Source organism: Pyrgilauda ruficollis, unplaced genomic scaffold (genome assembly GCF_017590135.1).
Source record: "Pyrgilauda ruficollis isolate IOZ18807 unplaced genomic scaffold, ASM1759013v1 scaffold39, whole genome shotgun sequence".
Taxonomy (NCBI): Eukaryota; Metazoa; Chordata; class Aves; order Passeriformes; family Passeridae; genus Pyrgilauda; species Pyrgilauda ruficollis.
Window position 1 is genome coordinate 1017279 of NW_024525378.1, and position 26091 is coordinate 1043369.

Here is a 26091-nt window from a genome sequence, read left to right on the forward strand (position 1 = left end):
TGCAGAAAGTCACAATCTCAGATCCATCCTTTATCCAAACTGCTGACGGGTACATACCTCTTCTGGGGTACAGAGGAGCTGGGGACAGGGCTGGAATGGCACAAGGCCTGGGTGGCCACAGGCCTAAGGCGTTAGGTACACTAACTACAGAATGCTGAATTAAAACAGTGTAGCCTTGCACCTTCCTTGTGCTTAGCTCTGGTCAGGTACCAAGAGATAATGCCTTAAATGTGTCCTTCATCAAGGAATTTTGAATCCATCATTGTCTAATAATATTTTATAATTAGATTAATCTGAAAATACTGTGGAAATAAAATCCAGTATCTTGTGTTTTCAGAAAACTATTAAATCCAATTTTTATTCACACTTAAAACAACAACAAAAAAGATTTATATGCTCTGTAAATCTACAAGGATGCAAAGAATCATAGCTGAACATCGGAATGGTTTAAAATTTTATTGAACTGGTGTGCTTTATGTGCTGTTTTTTAGTGAATCAGTGAAAAAAAAATGGTACCTTATGTCTTTATTTATTTATTCAACCTATAATCAAATTGCACTGTAGCAATTTCAATCAGTCCTTTAAGTCAGGAAACTGATTTCATAATTAAGTTTTCTGCAATAAACTATTTTACACCAAAGTAAGTACATACACAAAATATAATGTGAAAGTGGATTGACATTAACACTGAATGCAGTGCCATATAAAGACCATTCTAAAGGAGTCTGCTTAGGCATTGTATGTGATGTATGTTAGTATATCCAGCACTAATACAGCTCTGCAAGTTTTGGTATAAATATCTTTATATAGCATTGCAGTGCACTGTGCAAACATATTCCACAAGAAAAATGTATTTGCTGACAGCAAAACCAGCTGTGACAAACAGGTCAGTTAAAAAAAAACAACCATGCCATTAAAAGCTTCGTTCTTCAAACATGACCTTTAATCCTTCTTTCAGGTATCTTGCATTTCCTCACGTCCAAGTCTTCAGAAAGAAATATGCCTAGCAAGTATCAATGTATATTGAACTTCACTCAAAATAACGTTGCCAAATTTGCCCACAAATATTTCAAACCCGTTGATCCCAGAGCAGTAATGACACACAAACACGGAGTTGTCATTTACTTCAGAAGTTTTGGCACAGTGAGAGTAGGAACTGTAATTTCTTTAAAAATTGGCACATAGTTTGGATTCGGTTGGCTTGGACCTTGATCCAAAGTTTCAATGATAGTCTGCTTCATATCTCTGCTGGCATCGCCTCTCACTGTCAGCAAAGCTGCAATGTGGTCATCCCTGCCAAAGGAAAAGGGTAAAACTGCCATTAGGAGGCTTTGCACAAGAAAGATTTTGTCAAAACCAGCACTTAATTGGCAATCCTTTCACTCAATTTCAGGTACTTTTTTTTCTTACTCAGATCTCTGCTCACTCAGAACTGGTTTTTCCTGCTCAATATAAAGCACCGTTTTGGCTGCTTTCAGGACTCTAAAACCTATTTCATTCTTCCAACACACAGAGTTGAAGTATTTTTAATAATCTTCTGCAGTACTTAAGTAGTTGTAACTTCTAGTCCAGCTCACATACATTGTACATTAGCATTACTTTCCACAAGAAAGTGGTTACATTCTAAAATATGAAAAATATGAACATTTACACAGTTTTAAATTTCAAAATTTGCCCAAACCCCAAGGCAATTATGATGTTATCTATCTAGATATCAAATCTGAGGGCAAAGAGAATTACCTGATATCTGGGTATTTACTGACTAAAGTTGAAACTTCCAGATAGAGCAGTGAAGGGTCAGTCAGCTTGATAACCTCTGCAATGGCTTCAATGATGTCACAGAGTCCTTCAGTGTCCTCTCCAGAGCCCTGCAAAAGTAAACAAAAAATATTAAAAATGCCCCAAAACAATAGCAATATGCCTCAAATCTACAAATAATCCTTGAATTAATATTTTGTCTGACAGTGCCCTTGAAATTCCCAAAAAGCTGAATTTTCAGACATTAAAAAACCATGTATTTGCGAATTGTCACCAAAATCCTTTTCCCTCGTTGTTCTTCATTCAGAGACCTACTCTGAGAATATCAGTGAAGAAAGTAGTGTCCTACAAACGATATGTTGTATTTATCCACATGCTGATACATTCTAGTCTTCAACTTTGGGTAATTATGAGCATAAATATTAGGAATAACTGACATGAAAGCCCAATCTCTCCTGAAACATTTCTTCAAAACTTGCCCTCTGCTAAATTCCTTCAAGTCATTTGGCCACCAAAGCAGCTTTCAGCAACTGATTGATTGAACTGTATCTATTTAAACTCTGGACTATTTTAGTATTCTTAATTCAAGGTCATCTGGTTCTGCCAATCAGGTATGGTTTGTTTCCTTTATTCCACAACCTCTTCCATCAACTACCCCAGTTTTTCAAGCTTTCTTTCTGTGCATTATTTCTTGCATTTTGTCATCTGTTGGCCCTAGGAGCTGTCTTGAAGATCCCTGTTCCTTATGCAGTTAAAACTTTTACACCTGTCTTGTACATTGATTTTCAAATACCTGTTTTAGCCTGTCTTTTCTATTTCTACTGGACTTTAAATGGGGTCAATATACTCGTCTTATTGATCCAAATGAATACACTGGATGCTCCTTACTTAATAAGTAATGGCACCTGTTTGATGCCTTTCTTCTGGCCAGGAAAAGCAAAGACTTTTTTTTAAAAGTTGGTTTTTTTTTTTTCCACTTATTTCTATGAATTCAGGGTACCTACCTCTCAGAGGCCATTCAAATATTCAGCTGCAGAGAGCTGTATAGACACAAAGTGATAGAAATTGGTGCTCAGGAATTTCAGCAGCTGGTCTGGGAGTTCAGAATCTCCATCTGTGCCCTCACCTGGCATCTTTGATATCCCCAGGTCACTCAACATTTTGGAGACATGGAGATTTAACTCTAGCCATTTCCCCCAAGCAATAAACATGTGTGGTTATTGTAAACTGCTGGGTTAACAGCACTACCCAAAGCAAATACATACAGCTGCAAGCTTCTTGAACAAAAATCTGAACTGTTCTGCTTCTTTGATCATTCTTTCTGCACCCTCTTTTCTCTCTTCTGCATTCTTGAAAGATATACGTTTTAGCATGATTGCTCTGATGTATTCCACAACTACTCGCCGATGGGCCTCAAGAGTCATTGTCTGAAAGAAATGGAAAAGGTCGTGGGTTATGCCAGTGACACCTGCAGATGTAGCCATTATTTTTAGGCTTTGAACTGTATATTTCCACTTAAATACCAGTATACAATTTTTGCTAATATAGATTGAGTGGTTTTAGATTTTCACAGTGCTAACAGAAATGAAAATCTCTCCTTCCCTAATGATGAGCCAAGAAGCAACAAACCCAAGATATCTTTAATAATATGTCTGAGTTTTTTTGAAGAGCACCAAAGAACAATCACTTTCTCAGATCTTCCTTGACTGATTTGCTGTTCTGCACCTGTCTTTTTATGGGAAATATCTACTGGTACGTGGATGAAGCATCTGGTGCAAGAGTAATGCTGAGGTTTGGAAATAAGGAACAAAACTAAAACCCCGAAACCTTCACATACTTATTTTTCAACAGGAATGTAAGCAGTGTCCCTAAATCCCACAAGTCCTCAGGTGTTTTTTCTTCCCCTTAAGCATGGTGGCAAAGTTACTTACGATTAAGAAAAAGCTGGCATAACAGGTAGTTGCAAACTTTTTATCATGTTTTATTAGTAGTATGATCCAACTTTAGTTTCAAGTTGTTATTGAAACATGTTCTTCAGTCAAAATTTGAATAAAAGGTTTCAGGAAAGAGAGAAAAAAGGAAAAAAAAAAAAAAGAAAAGGGAAAAAAACAACAGATTGCAAAGTATTGGAAGTCACAACCCTCATCCAGAACACAGAAAATGCAGTTTCAAGTTCTGCTCTCAAGAGTCTGCAGAAGTACCAGTTAGGCAGTTGCTCAGGGATGGCTTCTCTTGCGTTGGTGGAATTGATGCCAGTTACACAAAGGAAAATGAACTGCACAGAACAGACTGTGGGGGGCTGACATGTATGGCCCACCCTGCTGGAGAGGAACTGAGAAACAGCTCCACTAGCTGAGAACACTCCACAAGAGCCAACAGTGGTATGGTACAGCATTTAATTACACACGAAGAAAACAGTAAAGCAGAATGCCTTAGATCCTGATTTCCTCTGTTTCAGAACTCTGTCCTTCCTATTGGGCTACACTCTTCTTGGAGGTGCTCTGTTCATGTGGCTTTTAAAAACTGTCCTTTCAAAACAGGGTTATACAAGAATATTTTAAAACCTGAAAAAATCCCATCTCAAATCAGGGAAACAAAAACATGGTCCAGCCTGTGCTAGAACATATGGCATCTTTTATGGGAGATTTTTTTGTGCTGGGAGACAGTGGAAAAGTAGGTATGTTGAATGCCAAAGAATCTGCTTGTAAGCTTCTTTCCCACAAGGTGGCAATAAATGCTACATGATGAAACATATGTGATTGCAGAGGTTGGTATTAACACCTCAAAAGTCATGCCAAGCAGTCCTACCTCACAGTAACAAACTAAATCTGGAAAAGAAAGCTGTTCCATGGATATAGACTAATTCTGAGACTGACCTAACTCATTTTGTGCACTTTTTCTGGACTGAAAATTACTTACATAATAAGGCCTCTAGGATCTGCAAATACTGAAGGTTAAAAGGTCATCAGAGAAACTCTGAGACGTTCCCTTTATCACTTTGAGAATTAAGGTAAAAAAGAATAAGTGTATCATTTGGAGACTATCTTTTAAGCCCTTCTAAGAGCTTCTTCAAAGACCTCACCTAAATACAAATCTTGCTAGCTTCTATTAGGTTCATAAGTGTTAGACAATCATTTAACGCTGTCTTATTACATGAACCTGCCTTTAATCTTCCACATAATTGTATTTGTTTCCATCAATAGAGAAATTCAGATATCCTTTGATAGACCAGAGGGAAGAAAAATCCTAACCTGGCACATTTACTGTTGTAAGAGCACTTGAAACGTAGCTATGCATTTGTTAACCCTTATGGCACCAAATTCACTATGCTTAATTGTACATATTAAAACTAGGAGTTACTTGATGTGCATTTATAAAAAAATGCAATTACAGACCAGGAAAACTAGTTTCAGAAGAGCTAAGTTTATCTGACTACAAACTTCTGAGAAGAGGTAGAAAAGTATAAATTGGTAAAAATATCTAGTAACATGCCAAGAAGTTTCCTGGACTGAATACTACAACTTCGATCTGTCTTTGACAATATTATATGCCTGTGAACAAAAAAAAAAAAAGTAGATTCAGATTTCTGCAGTATGACGATGAACATTTTTTCCTTTCCAGTAATGAATCAATTCCAATTTCTGAATTTCAGTTCTGAATTCCATGTGGTGTTCAGAAATTCCAAATCAACATGATGCTCAGAGTATATTAACAAGGTATCACTGAATATTTTGCACCTACCTTTTTGTAAGGCTTTTTAATTCTTGCGAAGTCATTGAAATAATCCTCTACAGTGACACAGATAGTCCCTACTGCATTGGACCCCATCAGCCACTTCTTCGTCATCAGCTCATTCAGATGGGGCTGAGAAGGTGACAAAGAAGAGGTCAGATCAGGTTTTTGACAGTTTCATCAGATCAGTGCAGTCACTAAAAAATGGAGGACAATTTTAAGTGTTGTCAATTTCTAAACTATGCTTCTCCCACATCCTTCCTCATGTGAGCCACTCAAGGTATTTATATTAGTTCAAAATTTTATTACAAATCTATCAAGTCCCAGAGCATCTCTCTTCACCATTTCCTGCTGTTTCTCTAATTGCCTTTTTCCCTCCCCACACTCCCAATTTCTTTAAAGTAGTAATTTTTTTCCCTGAGGCATTCTATACAAGAAGCTAGAATTCCTAAACATGGAAATCTACCAGACAGAAAGGGGCCCACTGTTAGAATCAATTAAATATATTAATTACAGGTGAACTGTACCTGCAATGGCAACTTAATATCAGCAGCAATTTCCCAAATAATACTTACAACTCAACAACATAAGACTAAGTACATCTGCTAGAAAATATTAACTATATACAAAGCACCTGGCTTAAGTCATCCCATGAAACCTAATTAAGCAACCTTCCTGTCTCCTACATGCAAACTATACCAGTGAAGAACAATACTAATGTTTACTGACCCTTTGCTAGCACATATAAAAAAACCATGTATTTTATATATTTAGCAATCAAAAGGCTCCACAACTACTTAATTCTGAATTATTTTTTTCTTTATGAAGAGTACTTCTGGGTTTTTTGAGGAAACAATTCTAACCTCTAAATCCATGAAGACTTCATCTAGCAGGCTAGAGCAGCCTTCTTTAGCAATGATGTCTAAAGTTGCATCCATGTTTGCATGACTGATTGACAAGGTGTCTTCCATGTCACTTTTCAAGTATTTTCTTTTCAGACTGATGATGGACTCTCTGTGATGGGGGAAAATGGGGGGGAAAAAAAAGGGTTTTCATCACCCACTGATGCTCAATTGCACTACTATTAAATTTTTGGAGTACATACATGGAAGAAGACACAGGACAGTTATTTTTGCAAGGGGAAACAATGCCTGCTACTTGCTTTGGAAGCCTTAATTTATTCTCCAGCATGATTTTGGAGTGGTCAGTGTAGATTACATGTGTGTTGGTAGCAAATTGCTGATGATGAGTAGACCTGCAAGTGGCAGCAGATACAGCTGAACAGGCAGTTGGATTGCTCATCACTGAAACATGAGCCACATTCTGATACGCTTCACAGAAGGTCTGCCTTTACTTTTCTCCAGTTCAGTTCACCTTAATCACATTGCTTGAAGATGATCTGTGGGAGAAGATTGCAGGACCCAGACAAACTAACTGAAATGACCTTTTCAAAATCTGGAAGCTAAAGATAAATGTTTCTGTGGCAATGAAATTTTCATTGGTGAGGGGTAATGGCTTGGCTTGTCAAAGGCAAAAGCAATCACAATACCTGCCTCTCAAAACAGCACTATCTTTAAACTTGTTGCCTTTGTTTAGTCAGCCAACTTACTAATTAGTTTACTATTAAGTTTATTCAGTTAACTACTGGTTAACTGAAACTTGCTTTGCATACAGAAGAGAAGGTTCTTGGAAGAGGGAGTATTACAACTGAAATATCAATAGCTGTTTTTCTCTCCCAGTACTGCAAGAACATGCAGACTTACTTGAAGGTTTGACAGTTGTTGATGACTGCAATCATGTACTGAACGTAGCACTGAGGATACTGACGATTTTTAAGATGATCTTCTTTATACAATTGTGCTTCATCTTTGTACCTGTAACACATGAAAGGAATGACATTAAACAGACACAAACCTGTAAGAACTCAAATACACCCATAGGACCAAATGCTTCATAAGGTTATGAAGGTATTTAGAAGTATTTTATAAAGAGTGTGTTGCTCGTGTGATGTTTAGTCCTTCTCTTCTGGGCAGAATCCAGCCAAGGAGGTGTTTTCTCTCTTCCTTTACAGAAACAGGTATGAATTTGAGATATAAAAGAAAGCAGAACTAACTCAAAAAATTAAGAGCTGTTTGCAGACAGGAACTGAAAGTGCCACTCACAAGCACAGAAGAACTTCTGCAGTGAAACTGGGGAAGGGAAGAAAGGAAGTAAAGGAAAGAGAAGAAAACCCTGGCTGGCATGAATGTGACAGGACAAAGACAAAGCAAAAAAGAAACACCCAAACAAAAAAACAAGCTTTGGAACTGTAGGAACAAACAGAGACTGTGGTAGGATAAAGCATTTGTATTTTAAACATTATGTTACCTGGTTAGAAATGAATTCATTTGCTGAAGACATAGAATGAGTACCTTTGTTTTCAAATCTTCATTTATCTGAGCAGCCACCTGAAGATTCTGCTCAAACATCTAAGACAAAAATAGTTTAATTATAAAGAGAGGCCTTTATCAGTGGTAAAACAAAGACAGAACTCCTGTCTTGAAGTCTGGAGATTCTCACTGGCACCAAACCAAAAGCCACTATTTTCACAAGTGTTAATTCATATATTACTGGCATCCATTAATGCATGCTGCAGTGTTCTCCTGATACTGAAAACAGCTGCATTTTTAATTCACCAAACAGTACTTAATCTGTACTTAATCTCTTTAATTCAGTAGTGCTTTGGCTTTACAGTGTATCAAAGTTCTAGGGTCAGCTCCTGCAGTTAGTAATGAATAACACTACAACTCAAATTCCTTTGCTTCTCTCATATATGAAAGCAGTGAGCTTGCAACAGTGAAGTAAAGGAGCCTCTAAACTTTAGAAACACAAGCAGGTACAAGATCTAGGTGACTTACAGGCAACTATGTTTGAGAGGAGGCAAACTAGAAAGAAAGGATTCAAAGCCAGGTGGAAACAAGAGCTGTTTCTATGCTAAGAGGATTTTGAAAATTTCACTGCTACATGCATCTCAGCACCGCAGTCCTTCTCAGTACAACACTAGAGCCAATAATCAGCCACCAGTTTCTTTGACATCACACACTTTCTGAAAATGATTAGATGAAGTAAACCTTGGCACTAATACAAATGTGAAAGAATGTGGTATCAAAAATCCTGGTATAAGGTGGGAAAAAAAGTGGGAAACAAATGCAGGAAGAAGAGATAATCTATCTTTCATTGAAGGTACCTAACACAATTATTTATAAAGAAAAATTAGAAAGTAAGCATAATAAGTTGACATTTTACTGGTTGATAAAGATCACTTTCAAAACTTTCCAGTATCGACAACAGGGTGGTGCAGGTTTGGGTATTTTTGTAGCTTTTTTTAAAGGATTTTAGAAACAGCCTTATCTTTTCTGGTTTTAACTTGGACAGGCATTCATGTTAACTGAAGTAGTGTTTAAAACAGCAACAGTTTCAACCTTCAATGGATCTCTTTATTCTAGTATTAAGGTGTTTGCATATAATGAGTAATTTATAGTAATAAATACATGCCTAACTACCTCAGCACCATATTAACAAACAGCCTAACTCAGCACTATATTGACAAAAACAGTTCTAATAAGTCACATATCATCTGGTTGGTTTATACTATGGCCTTACATCAAGAGACCTAAATAAAAGCAGCTCACTAAATACAAATATCAACTAAAAATATGTTTCTAATCTACACATAAAAAAGAACTATGTCTTTAAGCATTGAAGTAAAATGTTAACAAAAACCTTCAAAGAAACAACCCTTCAACTAACAGCTCTACAGGGAAAAAACCCCTCAATACACTTCAAAAGACACAGAAACAATAGTATTCTAGAAAGTTTGGCTTCCCTCCATTCCTCCAAATCCATGTACTGCTTCTGTAGATTTTCTAGAATAAACAAGTTGTCTTATACCTGAAAAACAATAGCTGGGAGTGTAGTCTGATAGTACCCATCTTGATCTGCTTCTGGTTCAGTTTCTTTTATCCAGTCTTTTTTATCTGTCTCCAGAGCTTTTCGCAGCCAGCCAATGATGTTAGACTTCATTTAATAAAGCAGCCAAGAGAAAGAAAAGATTTAATTCAACACAACAGAACCCTCTGCTACAATATCTACAATAGCAGTCATTTCCATAATGAGGAGTGGCATAGGAACAGATAATGCTGACCACTCTTGCCAGTCCTACAGGATACAGGTAACATAAAATTTGCATTGACAAAGACAAAGGTTAGAACTGGAACACAAGTGGTGTAGTTTGAAGCTTTGGCACATTTTGAAAGGGGAGTGCTCCTAACACAAAGGGCACGTCAGTTTGTCAGAATCAACATGTTTACTAATTTTGGAAGAATTTATTAAGGCTCAGGCTTTAGGTTTCAAACAAAATTTTTCCCCAGCTGAAAAAATAAGAGTAATACTTAATGTAGGAGAAATAGCACATATCTGCCTGTACTTCCTTTTACACCTAGGTTTTAGGAAACTGGTGCCTGTTACTGCTGGGTACAAAACCCAGGATTAGATTAAACGGGTTGTGTTTCTTGGAACACAAGTGCTGCAGAACACAGAAACGGATACAATGGCTGGCTCTCCTCCCATCTGCCCAGCACATTGTTCAGCATACAGACATTAGGAACAAATGGGTTTAGAAGGAGATTAAGCCAGTTTTCTGCATGACACATACCACAGACCTATTCACAAGAGTAAAGACCAGCATGTTTGCTAAATATGTTATTGGATTATTTGATTTCTGTCTTGCTTGGGTTAAAGATTTCTGCCTCTTTTCTGCTTTGTTCACCTTTGCTTAAAACCTGTAGTAATATAAATGTTTGTACCTCTTTCCAACATGTTACAGGCATACTACTGTGCCCTACCATGCAAAATTACACATTACCAGCAGGCACAAAGAGAAAGGTCATAAAGGTCCATACAGTACCCTCTTCAATTGTGTGAAACAAGGCACTACCTTTCTTCCTCATAAGCATGGAATTGCTCTAATGAGATATGACTTGCATAACTTAATATTTTAAGCCAGCAGCCCAGGGGACTTTTTTCACCTTAAGATCAGCATTTACAAGGACTTTTTTTTTCAAGCTGAGGTAATTGGAAAAATAATATGCTAGAAATCTGTTAAAATCTATTAGCATTTTATTTCTCATGACATTATATTGATGTAAACTTCAGTAATTAAGTTGGTAGTCCCAATTACTTGTACTTAGCTCTACAGAACTAGTTACATTGTGTTTAAAAACACTTTTAAACAACATCAAAAGAAATAAGGTAGAAGTAGGTAGTTCCACTATTTTCTGCCTTAAAAGAAAAACAAAGCCAAAAATCAAAACCAGAAAAAAGAAAGCCACTCTTTAACAGAGTAGCAACTTTGTTTTATTTATATTCTATAAATAAAATAAAGCAACTTTCTAGACATAATAGTTTTCAGTAGGTAGGGAAAAAAACAATTCTAAAAAAACAACATAGGTGTATTTTTTCATTCTAAATGAAGACAAAATTAGTTCAAAGGCATTTTCTGAGTCAAGGCAAAAGTAACTTGAGAAAACAAACCAATGTGCTTTTCGTCCCAAAGCTAAGTGCAGAAAAATAAACTTGCATAAAGGTCCTAATAAAACTAATGGGAAGCAGAGCCTCTAGTGACAATTTCCTTGAGTGATTACAAGGTTGGTTCATATTATTGTGATGAGTACAAAGTCCAAGTAGTTGCTGTTGCTGGACATGTTTTAGTAGCTGACACATTCAAAGAAGCACAAAAATTTCTCTCCTCTGCTCGGCAGAGCTCCTAAAGTTAGGAGAAGTAGGAATTCATTGGATAATTTAAGAACAGCAAGTCCAAAGGTACACCTACCCAAATATCCACTCTTGGAGAAAATTAGTGGATCTGACAATCACATAATGCTTGCTTTGCCAAGAAGTCCACCAGTTTCTAGTGACTCTTAGGATAACAAAGAAGCAGTGCCTTTATATTTAAGATACACTTGAAATGGCACCTACAAAGGGAAATTATGCTCATGCAGCTAACAGGCATGAAAGGAAAAAGGCTGTTAAAAGAATCAAACTGGAAAACATGAACATCCTGATTACCTTGAAAAGATCACATCTGTATCAAATGTTGATGTAGCTACTATGGGGAGCAAACTGCCTACGGTGTCTTTTTAAGTGCTAACATACCAGCATTATGGATTTTGGCACATGAAGACTGGAATTCCTTCCTTTCTAATAAATTATTATTAATAGTCTGTAAAGCGTAACTACTCCTTGAAATGTTATTATTTACATATATAAAATCATCTGATTATGGCTTTATAAAGAAATTTACACATAGGATATGAACATTTTCATAGAAGTGATGGTGTTGGATTCACATTTGTCAGTTTTCTCTGATGGAGGAGCAGCACTGAGGTACTAATGAAGATATAAACTCATCTAAATGTGCCTTTGCACTGTTATTACTCACAGTGAGTGTTGACATATACTTGCTGAGAAGCTGGTCTACCACATTTTGTGAAATCAGAGCATCCAGAGAATTTACATCCACTTCAGGAGACAGTTCTGAATTTCCCATCATCTCTGCACTGAATAAAAAAGAAAAAAAAAAAAAAAAAAAAGAATAAAACATTTCAGATTAATAAAGAAAAATGAGATAAAAATTTAAAAACTAAAAAACTATGCAACAACTTCTGTATGTTCACTGTAAAGGGCCATTTTCAATACCTACACATTTCAAAAGTTTTTTAATAGCAAGTGCAACAATAAATGCATTTACAAGAAATGTAAATAAAACTATATGAATGAAAGAACAGAATGTAAAAGCTACAGCCCAGGATATAATAAAAAGTATTACAGACATTTAAATATACAACCTTTCCTTGCATTCCTTACTTTTATGTACAAGAAGTAATGATTACTTGCAATGAAATAAAAGCCAACTGCTTCAGCCTGTGGGCTCTTTGTAGGGGACATTTTTATGCATTTTTTAAATTTCAGAGGTGATGACAGACAATTAATACATTTTGAATTTTAGAACAGTGAAGATCAGTGACAAGTATGAATTACTGTCCTCAGAAGGGCTTCTGTTTTGGTACTTGTATCACATCCATGTAAAAATTAAAATATATTAAAAGAAAAGCTACCTATGCTTCCTATCTTGGTAAAGAATATAGCTAATCTAAGAGGAAGAAGCATCTTTCAAGACAAATCAAAGGTGCACTTCATGGGTACTGTATAAGAGCAATTGCTTGCAAAGAAAAGTTCTTGATTTTATAGGATTTAAAAGAAAGTAAAGCAAAATATTTTGACAAGGATTATAAAAAATTAATATTTTACAGTGACATTTTGCATCTATATAAGATCATAAAATGACTAGCTTGTGTAATCAAAAAATCCCCAAAGCTATGCCAAAGCACAACATGGCAAAAACTCTTTAATATTTCATGCTCAAAAAAAATCAATAAGTCAAACCCACACTCTTCAGAGAGTGCTTTATTAACAGCTGATGGAAATATATTCAATCATAATAATATAAATTGTTTCACATTCCATTTATAGCGTGCTTTTCAGAAGCAAAGCTAAAAATTCTGTATTTGCAGAGGCTACTATAAAAACAAATGGCAACTTAAATTCCTAAACAAGTGTCCAGTTTGTATAGTTCTGCAAATTGAAGTTGTTCTCTGGGTACATGCAGGGAATCAGCACAGTGCTGCTTCCACTTCCTAGAAAAAAAAATCTCAAAGCACCGAAAAAACCCACTATGGCTACCAACCTAAAATACCAAAATTCTTGTATTTGAAACCATAAAAGCTACTGTGACTGAACATCCTACACAAATAGCATCTTCTTGGCTTGTAAGAAAAGAGGTTGAAATTATTTTAGGTGGCTCAGTCTATTGAGAAAACTAAATTCCATTCTGTTGCTGTTTACAGAAAGAACACGTAATAGCAGGACCTGCTCTAGGCTGATTTAGAGGAAACGTGAGAAGCTGTTTACAGCACTGTGCCATGTCAGAAAATATTTCTAGCCTCATTATACATCATTATCCCTGTTCACAAGGCCACAGAGACATAAACCTTTTCTCAAAGCACATCACCTGAAACTCCAAACCAAAGACCAAAAGCTTCTACCTCTGGCCCACAACATCACGATTCTTCCTATACACAATTTCTCTTTCCTGATTGTCACAACCAAGTGCTCAGGGGAAAAGAAGCGACAGACAACCCTCTTACAAGTGGCACAAGACTTCTAACTGTTGGGAAGTTACTTACCTCCAACAAGAAGTTTATAATCAAGTTGAAATTTCAAACATAACTGTAGTATTTGGAAAGTATCATTTTATAAAGCTTCTATTGTGCCACCAATCCTGCTCTATCTGGTGAAGAGAGATACTGTCTCCAGAGACAGCACCCAGCCATAAGTATAGTAGTATCCCTTCTGTTCCTTAAAGTGAACACTGTTGCCACTGTCTGTATCAATCCTGGCGAACTCCTAGAAGTTTTGTCAACAAGTGATCAGTGTCTCATAAAATGATGCTATGAATATGAACATCAGGATCTTACAAGACTTGTAATTTTCCTCAAACACAGATTATAGTCCTGGTCCCAACCCAGCACAGATTTAATAATAAGAGTATGTTTCCAAAACTCTCATTGACTTAAACATGGATGAGAAACCCATCTAGCACAATAAAACTTCCACTTAAATATGAAAGGCTATTATTCCACAGGTAGCATCACTTTACTGCTGAGTTGTGAGTTGAACATATTTCTAAAAACAGGTTCTATGCAGACATGCTCTGATAAAGAAACCCCCATGATTCTTTTGTAACTCCTATGTTGCAAATATTGAAAAGAGTTGTGCATGACCTTACCAATTCATCACATGGAAAAAAAGTCAGTGCTCTCTCATTTGGTTTGGAAGTGCAGCTTCACTATGCAAAGACAGTACAAATTTATATTTTCCCTCTATTATTCAGAGTTCTCATGACGCCAGACAGTCCATTCTCCTTCCTAGTTTATATAAACATACCCCTATGGAGAATTGTTTATTGTACTGCTAAAAGATGTCCAGCAACTATGATTTGATAAGCTCTGCAAATATCCCTGTTGAGAATTTTACTTTCCCACTCAGAAATCTGAGCTGATTTGTTCTCCCCCTGTGCACTGCCAATACACAATGGCTAATTCTCATAGAATCACAGAAAATGGTTTGGGTTGGACCTTAAAGACCATCTAGTTCCAGCCTGCCTGCATGGGCAAGGATGCCAGACCAGGTTGCTCAAGACCCTATCCAAGCTGGTGTGAACACTTCCAGGGATGGGGCATGCCACTTCTCTGGGCAACCTGTTCCAGTAATTATCATCCTATTTATAACCTTTTATTGTAATATACAGGAACACAATTCCTGTACTGCCCTCTTGGGCTTTTTTTTTAGAGAAGAGAGAAAGTCAAAGCCTTAATTTTTTCCTTCATGGTACTTCCTCTAATTTCCATCCCACTCGTTATGCAGATACACAGGGAGAAGAGCATTCTCAGATATCCTGTAGTGTGGCTACTCCTCTCAGTTTCCCTTTCTCCACAAGACTCAGCCACCAGGTGCTACAAGCCACATGACTTGCTTCAGCAAGATTTGTTTGCTTTGTAAATAGAAGTAACACTGGCTTTGCTCCCTGCCTTTGCCCTTCCAATGACGGAACACACAGATGTAGAGCTTTAGTTCTGAATTGTCTAACTCAGTAACAATCTACTCTGCTTTCTGGGGGAAGGTAGAAGGGCAGTTTTAAGACCAAGAATTGCCTTACTGGAACAAAAGCCCCAGGACACAAATGAAGAGCCTGAGAGCAGGATTTCTGCCAAGGTCATGCGTGAGAAGGACTCACATCTCTGATTTTCATTCATTGTAGAGTTATTCCTCTGGCCTTCAAAAGAAGAAAAGGCCAATTAACTCAGCTGCTTATTAGTGGCTGCATCTCTCTTATACCCTGCATGGGTATCTAAGTATGCACAAGTGGGTGCTCCTGATTCTTCCTTGCAGGGATGAAAAACCAGGACTTTGCAGTGCAGAGTAAAGCACAGAGTGCTGAACACAACCTGAAAGCTGGTTATGAGAACTCCCCAGAGCAGTATTATCTGCTACCTATGTGCTTTATGGCACTATACTCTAAACCCACCAAGTGTCTAAACACTGTTGCATTGGTGATACTGAAGAATTGAAGACATCAAAAGTACACACAGCACAGAGCCTGGGTCAATGCCAGCTATTCAGAACAGGATTACAGTCATGAGCCATAGAAAGGCTAGCAGCACTTTTTCCCAAACAAATCAGTCGCTCTAGTAACTACACACCAGCAAAAACTAAACAGTTGCCATTTGGGCTGATTCTACCTAGAAAATAAAAAAAAAAAAGAGCAACTAACCCTCCACAATGCTTAAGTTATCCCAACAAATCAGACAAATCAAATAAAATAAGCATAAGTCTATAATAGGAAACAACCTGTAAGCAGAAATTCTTCTAAATAAAAAAATCATCACAGTTTTAAGAGAAAACCTAAAGGAAGTTACCACATTCTTTCCATTTAACAGTAATGAGGCAACTGAAGCAGTCCCACCCCCCGTAGAAGAGAACAATAGAAAGTTAATAATCATACAGATCTTCCGGGGCTGTGGCCACAACAAACATTTTGTTTCACACACAAGCTCTCAGTCTCCTGTTCTTCCCAATATTTCACCAGACTGGTACACAAATACGAGGTGGCTGTAGCTTCATGCACGTCTTTAACTGCATTAAAATTTTAAGCAACTCAAAATTACATATTATAAAATACAAACAAGTTTTAAGGAGCAACTTCCAGGAAGCAAAATGTGTAATGAATAGTAAAGAACTTGATAGTTTGATATTATTCTTTTTTTCTGTTTTATCTTTTTGTATGTTAATTGACATGCAGATATTAGCCCAAACTGTGTTTTGCATGTCTTCTTTTTGCATTCCTCATCCTATTGCTAACAGAGAGGATAAGGGGGCCTTACCTAGTGTATGTATTCAAAACCCAGCTTAGAAGGCTAACGATCTCATTTGCTTCCAGATCCTCTGCAGCAAGTTCTTGCATTCGTGTGGCCAAAGCTTGATGGTACATGTTTAGCAACCTGTTGAAAATGTCATAATGGGGAGGAAAGCACTGATCCAGCAGGGTCTTGGCGACGAGCAGGTCATCAAGGACGTATTTACGGATGATTTCGAGATGCCGCACAAGCCACATTTTGTCAGATTCTCTGGTGTCTGCCTGAGTGCCTTCAATCCGCGTGCTCACAGTTCTCTCCAAAATATTGAACATTTTTTCTTTCCACTTCTTTGGTCTGCCAGGAGGTATGAATCCAGTCTGTTTTTTTCTGTCTAACATGCGCCTGTCAATTTTCTCCTCCCTCTCAATTATCCTCACAACAGAGACAAGCAAAGTTGGATCTCGACGGACTGTAACAAGAGATCTTTGAACCACCATCCAAAGCTGCTTTGCCAATTCCTCAGACAGTTTCTGCATATCCCCAAAGTATGTGTGGATGAGGTTCATGTCATGTGTGTTTTTGCTGTCCATGCGATACTGCTCATACATCAGGTCATCACGAGAACACTCCAAATCCATCAGTTTCCGGTGAGCCTGCAGAAGCTCCCCTCGCTCAATCAGGTCGTGGGTCTCCCTGACTATCTCTGGAACTGAAAGGCAGGCAAAGACAAAGAAAAATCACATACGTACAACACTGCTATCAAAATACAAACAATTAATACAAGACAATAAAAGTACTATGAAAAAAGCTGAAGAATGGCCGTAGTAATTATTTTTAGATATTCAGAAGGAAATAATTTTGAAATATTCAAAAATTATTAGTAAATGTTACATATCCATTTTTAATCAGTGTCTAAACAAAGATCATAGTGCCAACACAATTTTCTCTTTCCCTCCTGGTGCCAAAAAATAAATAAATGAATCCTGGAAAGTCTGTGAAACAAACTGCAGTGCTGGCCTTCTTATACATGACATAAAAGGCTTTTAATTTGCCTGACTAAAAGTCACTCTCTTCGTTGAACCTGAGACTGCATAAACCCAACAAACGCCAAGCTTTAACCTCCTTCTTGAACAGTTTTTGCTTGCTTAATGCACAAATGAAGGATAGCGATAATTACCTATGCTGCTAAAATATTTAGAAGATATTTTGTCTATTATTTTTTAGTATTTGAGGAATCCTACAGAGGAAGATTAGGATCCTGTGGGGGAATAACTGAAAAATCTTGTCAGAAAAATCTGTCGCTGCAAAAAAGGCAGCTCGTGATAAAACTGGCAGCTCACAAAAAGTTCTAATAATTGTGTGTAACTGTCTTTTCAATCATGATAAAAACTACTTTGTTTATAAAACATTGATCATCTCTGAGCAAAACAACTAAACTGTTTAACAGCTCCAGGGGGAGATGCTTCATACTAAAAACCTCTCAGAAAGCCTCAAAAGGTTTATTGTCTCAGTTGCATTCATCTGAGTAAAACAAAACAACACCCCCAAAACAACTCCACATTGGAACATGCATAATTTTGCTGTTCTTTGTTTTTAATTGCTAGACATCGCATGTAAACACTTCTCTTTAAGAAACACACTGTATCTGATACTATAGAGGTTAGGTACACACAGAGAGTAAACTAATCAACTCGGTATGGGCTGGGAAGTGATTTTGCTTTATAGGTACACTTTGTGTATTAGTATCAGAAGATAAAAGGAGAAAAAATACTGTTTAAATAAAATTAAATTAGTCTGATAGGTTTAGTCCCTGTTACAGGGGTAAGACACTTAAAATTATTCATAAGTAGAGAAGTCCTGGCAAGGCACCGTGACTCAAGATGGAATGCATTGGCCATTCCATCACAGCTACACAAAGTGACACGGGTAATCACATTTTCTTTATCTTCACAGTATGCATTTTATTACATTAATCTTATTTCATTTTGCAAACTCTCACAGATGTACAGTGGTACAAAATGTTTTTGCCCCCTAAAATAATTTCGTATTCTTTGTACCCAACAGGCCCGCTGTAGGTGTCCAGCTTAGGTGGCAATACACCGGAACTTTACAAATATTCTTGCTGTATTTGTTGCTTCCATATTTCAGTCTTTTATACTAAACATGTTATCCCAGCTAATGATTGCTTGCAAGAAATTTCTTTGTGAGTTGTGTGTGACGGCCAGACTAGAAGTTTCTACAGCACAACTTAGTCTTCATCTATATTAGATGTTTACCAGCTACTTCCCTGTGTGTGATGCGTAGGTCATTCTTCCTTAACCCTTCGTTTCCAGTGAAGTTTAAAGCTCTCAACATTACTTACCCTTACAGCTGTTAGCACCATACCAAAATGTTTTCAGTATGCGATGGATTACATAAAGAACAGTAGCTTACCTGAAAATATATTCTTGAGATTTTCTACAGCAGCTGCCAGTTGGCTGTGTTGCACTACAGCATCCTTAACATCCTTGAGGTTTTCTATAGTATTGATGCTCTGTCTCCAGTCCTTATTGACATCTATCAAAGACTGCTGAATGTCCTTCACATCATTCAGTGCATTGTGCAGTTGGCTTAAACCTGTTCGTACTCCATCTAACTGTGACTGTATTGCTGCCTTAAATATAAAAAGACAGAGCCCATATTAATCTTCATAAGTTTCATATTTTCAACATTTCTCAAGATTTAATTTTCATTTCATAACATTTTCAGCAGAAAAAAAAGAAAAGCAATTATTTTATTTATATTAATTGACTATAAGTGTGCAAGCTTGTGTGTGCACAATGTTGTGTGTACCCACATACCATTTTTTTGAGGTTCTGAAGCTGTATCCAGTTTTGAAGGACCTAGATACAATTAGTCCACCCACAAACTAACACAGGAGCTTAGGGAGATGGACTGTACACTTTGTAATCTATATTAAACCAGGATCAAAGGAATGAGACTTTACATTTCATTCATAAATTAATTTCAAAGGGGGATATCAAAGAAAGTTGATGTTTCATCAGAATGTTTGGTATGTGCAGATTCTCAAAAGCATTTTACTAATATAATTACAAATTTTTACTCACAACAGAAAATGTTCTAAAAAAGCTCAAATTTAATTCTGAAATGTTAAAAAAACCTCCAAAAGCTCCTGGAGGCAAAAGAAACCCCTAAAACAATTCAGTCAAAACAAACAACAAAACCCCAAACTGAATATAATTTTCATGCTGTGAAACATCAATGACCAGACCAACAACACAACTACTAGATTATTTTAGCATAAAGACAGGTTATTGATATGGAAGTCTTGTGACAAGTGACACTTGAAATAATGACTTTTCAAAGAGGCTGTTAGGCCTGAATATTATTCAGGTGTCCAGACACTGTACAGAAAATGCATTATAGTGCATATCTGAGTGAAAGAAATTAGATCACATCCACAGCACATTTTTTAGATACATAGTTTTAAAAAGATGTGATGAAGATGAAATCATGGGAGTGGAAAATGCAACCAGAAATAACAGGCTTCAAAAGGCAAGCAAGCTATCAGTGAAAACTCAGCTGCATAGCTCACGAACTTGAGACAAGAAGTAAAGAAAATGAGGCACTAACCGTTTTGCTAAGCTCAAAACACATTTATTTGCCAAACTTTTAAGGCCCATAAGCTTGGATAGTTGTGGAACTTGTTGTCGGACACTAGAAGCCAAAGAGGAAATCCTGGTAACTGCGAACAACGTTCACTGTGTTTTAAATGTACTGGGAAAGTACCAGAAAAATGCAGTGATTTTTAAACTTTATTTATGTACTTTCAAACTATCACATGCTGATTTTATTGATAAAAATGTATTTTCCTGGCAGACTCAGCACAATTAAGCAGCAGTAAGGCATTTTTATACTGTTTCTATCTATAGAACTGCTGCATTAACACATTTTTCCTCTACAGGAACTGAGATAATTAGGATACTCAAACACAATCTTCTGCAGCTGACCATAAAGTATTTTAGAAATCACATGATCATTAAATGCTCAATACTTCTGTTTTGATAATTTTTTCTGAGGCAGATTTTCCAAGTATTACATATTCAAATTTTTGCCTATTTATCTTTTGCAGAAACTTGATAATGTTGAAACACTCAGGGATCTCAGTTTTTTACACAAACGAACACGGAAAAGTCTAAAAACAGACATCCATCCATGCTCAGTTTGTCTTCAAATAATCAGCTGGGGCCAGGGGATGGGGTGATGGGGCAGGGAACAAAGCACGTCCCAGCCTAGCATTGTAGACTTTGCTTCCTAGAATGTATATTCATCTTAGAATGGACTGATCATCACTGTATTAAAGAAACTAAAACAAAACTAGGCCATCCTGGGAAAAGGGCTCAAAACTTCTCTTTTCATATTTTTTCAACATGAAGCCAGAATCCTGGCTTCCTGGTCTCCCTATGGCTCAAATTCATGATAGCACAGCAGCTACGAATCAAAAGGGAGAGGACTCATGCATGCTTATATTCTGGAACATCCACAACCTATGAACTTCCCTAGGACATGTGTATTTATACAGAGTTTCTCCACAGAGAAGTTCTTCCATAGATTGAGTAAGAGCACAAACGAAAATGGTTGCCAACAATTATAATTTTACAGGTTCTGAAAGAGATTTCAAGCAGCTCTTCTACATTCTGGACTAAAGAACCCAAAAGCACCAGTCTACAATGCCACCTGGTGCTCTTCCACATATTCTTTCAGGGTTCTGCTACCGAACCCCAAAAATACTGCTTCACTGAGTGCCATCACTCTCATACACAAAACTGATAAGTTTGATATGTTTCAAAGAAGATTTTCCTCTTAGAATTTATGTTACATGGGAAGAAATGCAGTGAGGGGTATAAGAAATGGACATAACTAAATATACAGGAGAGGATGTTTCGATTCACCTGAAGAAAATTATGACAAAGATGGCAGCATATCCAGTCAGAAAGAAGCACCTAACATGTTCACACTGAAAGATTTCCCATGTCTTCATTCACTCAGATGAAGCAGTAATCAATTCAGTCTGAGAAGTCAGCAACTGTAGATGATAATCCTGATGTCTGTCTCCCCATCTTCCACACCACACACAGATACAGTTTAAATCCACAGCAAGAGTATTTCTTACATCCTCTCTGTGCTCCCATCCATTAGAGTAATTCTCATGGGAAAATCTGCACTGCTGTCCATTGCATCTCTAACCAGCACCTTTGTCAGGAATGCATCCTGAGTGGATTAAGGGGTATTGAACTTCTTTTTGGAACAGGTATTTCCAACCACCTATGGATGACTGAACTAACTTAGGGCAAACAATAGGGAAAATAGCTATAAAGTGGATTTAGGCATTTGTAAGACTTATGAAGTTTAGTTACAATTGTCTACAGAAGCAGGCAGGCAATTGACTGTGCTCATATATTATAAATAGATCACAGTAACTAAACAGCTGATCCATTATTAATAGACTCCATATGCTTCCTGACTTAAATCTGAAAAGCCCAGTCCAAGTCATCAGAAGCATCACTTTCTATGCTACAAAAATCAACACGAAATTTGCTGTATATAAATAGCACATTATATATAAATATCAAATTTTTTCACAGTGAAAGAAAACTGGTTTTCTTCTACTTCATACAGACTCCCACAAAGCAAGAGCCATTAAATAGCTATAAGATAAACTAAGTGGAATATAAGATTAGATACCAGCGTATACCAGATACTTTGACCTGAGAAAATGTTTCCCAAAACACTTTTCTAAGACTCTACTCTGCCTGCTTAATACAGTGGTCTAAAATGACTATTGGAAAATACCAGTGAAGGAAGAAAACACAAAACTCAGTAACATACAGACAATAAACACAGGATGACCATACTCCTATTTCAGGCTATGTGGTTGCACATTCACATGTGTGTCAATGTGCAACCACTCACATGTACACATGCGAAGGAGGAGCAAAATCATGGGGTCACTTCCACAAGAGAAAAAAATGTGACATATTTTAGCTATCTTCCCTAAACCCATGTAAAAGTCAGAGGGGTAACTGACTGATCCTTTTTCAGATGCAGTAATCAATTTTTTTTTACAAGTTCAGTATTCAATTACTAAGACAAAGGTTTGTTGGCTGACAGGCCACACAGTAGAGTAGCTATCCATGAATAAACTGCAGAAAGTACAGGACCTAAAAATACTTGAAACACTTGAATAAAACATTAGTAAGACGTACAATGTTAGTTTGCATTACTTTCAGGACACAGATTTTCTGGTTTGGATACAAAGTAAAAACTGAAGTCCCTGGTTTAAAACTATCCATCTGGCTGAAATGCAGCTAAAAAAAAAAAAAAAAAAAAAAAAAAAAAAAAAAAAAAAAAAAAAAAAAAACACAAAGACACACCACAGACACTCAGGTTTATCCAACTTCTTTGTACCTTGAGTCGAGCTTCTACTGAAGCCTTCTTACGAGCTTCCCTTCTGCGATACTGTTCCACTTTATCCAGCTGATCAGGACGCTGAAGCATTCCTGCTACTCTCTGAACAGCTGTTGCAACTGCTTCCCTATCCGTTTCCTCCATGGTTGATTAGGACCTCAGAATGCCTTCATTACTTAACAGGACTGAAAAGAAATAAAACATTTTTTAAAAGCCCACCTTTTTTCATTCTATGGCTATGTGACATTTCAAAGCTAACAACTGGAGAATTAACTTTGGCAATACAAGTGGTGAAACTTGACAGAAGCATCATTAAACCACATCCTAAAGAGAAGCAATTGGAATTCTACAAGAACAGCATTTAAAGGCACTTAACTCAGTCTCATTAGCTGCCCTGCAATGTTTGTCAATGCTGTTTTTGCATTTACCTTGCTCTAAGTTTGAATTAAAAAAAAAAAAACCAACAAAAAACACAAACAAAATAAATACCACCAAAAAAACCCACCACCACAAGACAACCAAATCTTCATTACAAGAAGAGATTCGATTTAATCCAGGGGTAGGCTGGCCTATTAAAAGGGTAATAAGACAAGAATAACTGAATCTTGCAGAAAGTTCAAGCAAATGTCCTGACTCATCCTGAACTACAACTGGGTGGAGTTGAGAGAACCACAGCCCTCCTGCAGCAATAGGTCAATTTTGCTACCAAAACTGGGGAGAGACATAGGCAGTGGAAGCTCCAAACACAGAGACTTAACTATAGAGAACTTGCATTTAGGCTTCTGATGGATAATTTTTTGATTTCCTCCTCCTGTTTTCAGTTCTTCTCACAGTATCAGTCCAGTCCATCAGGGGTGTAGGGAAAAAATATTCAAGTATTTCACCACAGTCTCCAGCAGAATTTCCAGTGAAGCCAAGACATGCAGGCAAACCAGTATGGGGAAAAGGTAACATCTGCTGTCCATCAAGGCAGACCTGTTCTCTCAAACTTCGTTAGCCACTAACAGAAAGTAGGGAGGATCAAAGATGCAATACCATGGTGTCCACAGACAGACCTCTGAGGAATGTATCTGGAGCTCCTCATTGCTTCCAAATAATTTCCAGTATTTTATGTCTTTAGCCTTGCAACCAAACAGAACATTGTAGGTTCTGCTGCCACAGCTAGAGATTATACTCTTTCATACCCATATTATTCTTTAAAATTAAATATCTATTTTCAGAGCACTCTACATTCATAAATCCAGCACATCACTTAATCTCAGCAGAACAGTGATGTAAAGACCTGTGCAGAGTGCACCACAAAAAGAAGGTGCTCTTCCTTTTGCTGAAAGAGCAAAAACAAGAAAACTCACAGGACAAGCGAAATTGATAAATGAAGGGAACATTGGGTGGGGGCACCCAAAAAACCCTACAAAACAACTGAAGCAAAGAAAATTGCTCAACACTCCTCAAAGGCAAACTAACGCTCCAGCCAGTCTCTGAATAATTACTACCCTGGAAACAAAACCCCCATATTTTATTGCTAAGTATGATATTCACTAGGGAATTTCCCTTTGGCCAGTTTGGGTTAGATATCCCCACTGTGCCCTCTCAATCTCTGCCCACCCCCAGCCTACTTGAGGGGAGTGGAGGGCAGAAAGAAAAAAGAGAAAGGCTTCATACTGTACAAGCCCCCTTCAGCCACAGCCAAGCACTGTGGTGTGAGCACAGTGTTTTTTGCCACAAACCCAAAACACTGTTATAGAGAAAGTTAACTACATCCCAGCCAGACTCTGTAAAGCATTAGCAAAATTCCTAATGTTATAACTTATCATGGGTAAAGAACGTTCCAGGCAAGGTTTGCCTGTGAGCTCTGTAAGAGCCTATGTCTCAAGTTCTGTATCTCTAGTACCTTCAAGAATTACATGCATAAGTATGAACTTAGTCCAGAGTTATGTCTCCAGTGTAAACTCCTGTACTTCTTTACTACTGGCCTGGTTAACTCAAACCATGTTTGATTTCTTACTCTTCATCTATACATGCAAGACCTATTTTCATCACTTGTATTTTGGAATCAATACTCCAGTTTCATTTGGCTCAATCCATTTCCAAGCTATAAGGGCTCTACCTAAAATTTAAAATAAATTATACTTTTAAATATTAATTTACTACAGAAATGATATTCTGCAGCAGAGAGTTTTATCCTGAATTACTGCCCTTATTAAAAACTCTGAATACATCCCGCAGAGTTACAACATCTTTAGCTCACACAGCCACTACCCAGGCACATGAAGGAGACCTCGTCAGCAGAATCAGAAGCCAGCACACTGTAACTAACACGTCGAGGCAGACAGGCTCTTGTAGAACCACCCAAAAGGAACAACAAACTTTAGTAAGCCACGTCAATTTCATACAGAAGCTGTGAGTCAAAACTACGTACATCTTCAGCGTAAAATACAGGCAGAAGTGAACAAAACTACGTCCCGAGCCGACTCGGGAAGGCTCCAGCAGCAATCGCACCCTTATCCTGGGGACCCAGGCTCCAGAGGCGAGCCAGCGGGGGCGACAGGCTCGCAGGGGAGGCCGCTGCCCCTGTGCAGAGGAGGCCCCTGCTCCTGCCGAGGAGGCGGCGAGCCCTCCGAACAGAGCTCGGGGGAAGCAGCGGCGGCAGCCCCAGACCCGCCCGGCTCCTCCCTGGCAGCAGTGGCTCAGCTCGAATCATTCGCACCGACGCAGGTGCCCGTCCGTGCCGGGCAAAGGCCGGAGACCTGCCCGCGGGCACGCCGAGCTCCTTCGCCCTCCGCCGCGGCCCCGGGACAGGACGAACCCTCAGCACCCCCTTCGGCCCCACTACGCCGAGGGGCTCCCCGGATCGCCCCGGCCCATCCCGCCCCCCACCCCCTCAGCTTCCCACTGCCAGACCGGGATCCCTACAACCCGCGACAGCCCGGCAGGGGCCGGCGCCGTGGCGCTCACCGGCCGACAGCGGCGGAGACAGGGCGCGGAGGGCGGGACGCGCGGCCGCCACTTACCGGGGCCGCGGCCGCCCCTGCTCGGGAAGGCGCTGACAGCCCCCGGTGCGCCGGCGCACGCCCGGCCGCGCACGCGCACTGCGCTGCCGGCGGCGCCGCCTCCTCCTCAC

The 26091-nt window shown here is 38.2% G+C and overlaps 1 protein-coding gene across 3 annotated transcripts; it reads right to left on the bottom strand.

Annotated features, from left to right (window-relative positions):
* Positions 1 to 330: 330 nt before the first annotated feature.
* On the bottom strand, positions 331 to 26045 carry EXOC3 (exocyst complex component 3). 3 transcript variants are annotated; one of them, XM_041476651.1, is made up of 13 exons: positions 25926 to 26045; positions 22971 to 23155; positions 18936 to 19155; positions 16530 to 17211; positions 11969 to 12086; positions 9421 to 9546; positions 7858 to 7958; positions 7254 to 7364; positions 6354 to 6504; positions 5500 to 5622; positions 3024 to 3185; positions 1741 to 1868; positions 331 to 1293 (listed from the first exon to the last, which is right to left on the bottom strand). In XM_041476651.1, the coding sequence occupies exons 2-13, from the start codon at positions 23112 to 23114 to the stop codon at positions 1122 to 1124; spliced, it is 2238 nt and encodes a 745-aa protein (XP_041332585.1). In that variant the 5' UTR covers positions 23115 to 23155; positions 25926 to 26045; the 3' UTR covers positions 331 to 1121. The 3 variants fall into 3 exon arrangements, with proteins under 3 accessions (XP_041332585.1, XP_041332586.1, XP_041332584.1); XM_041476652.1 differs by having other exon boundaries at positions 25982 to 26037; XM_041476650.1 differs by lacking the exon at positions 25926 to 26045 and adding an exon at positions 25390 to 25409.
* Positions 26046 to 26091: the final 46 nt, after the last annotated feature.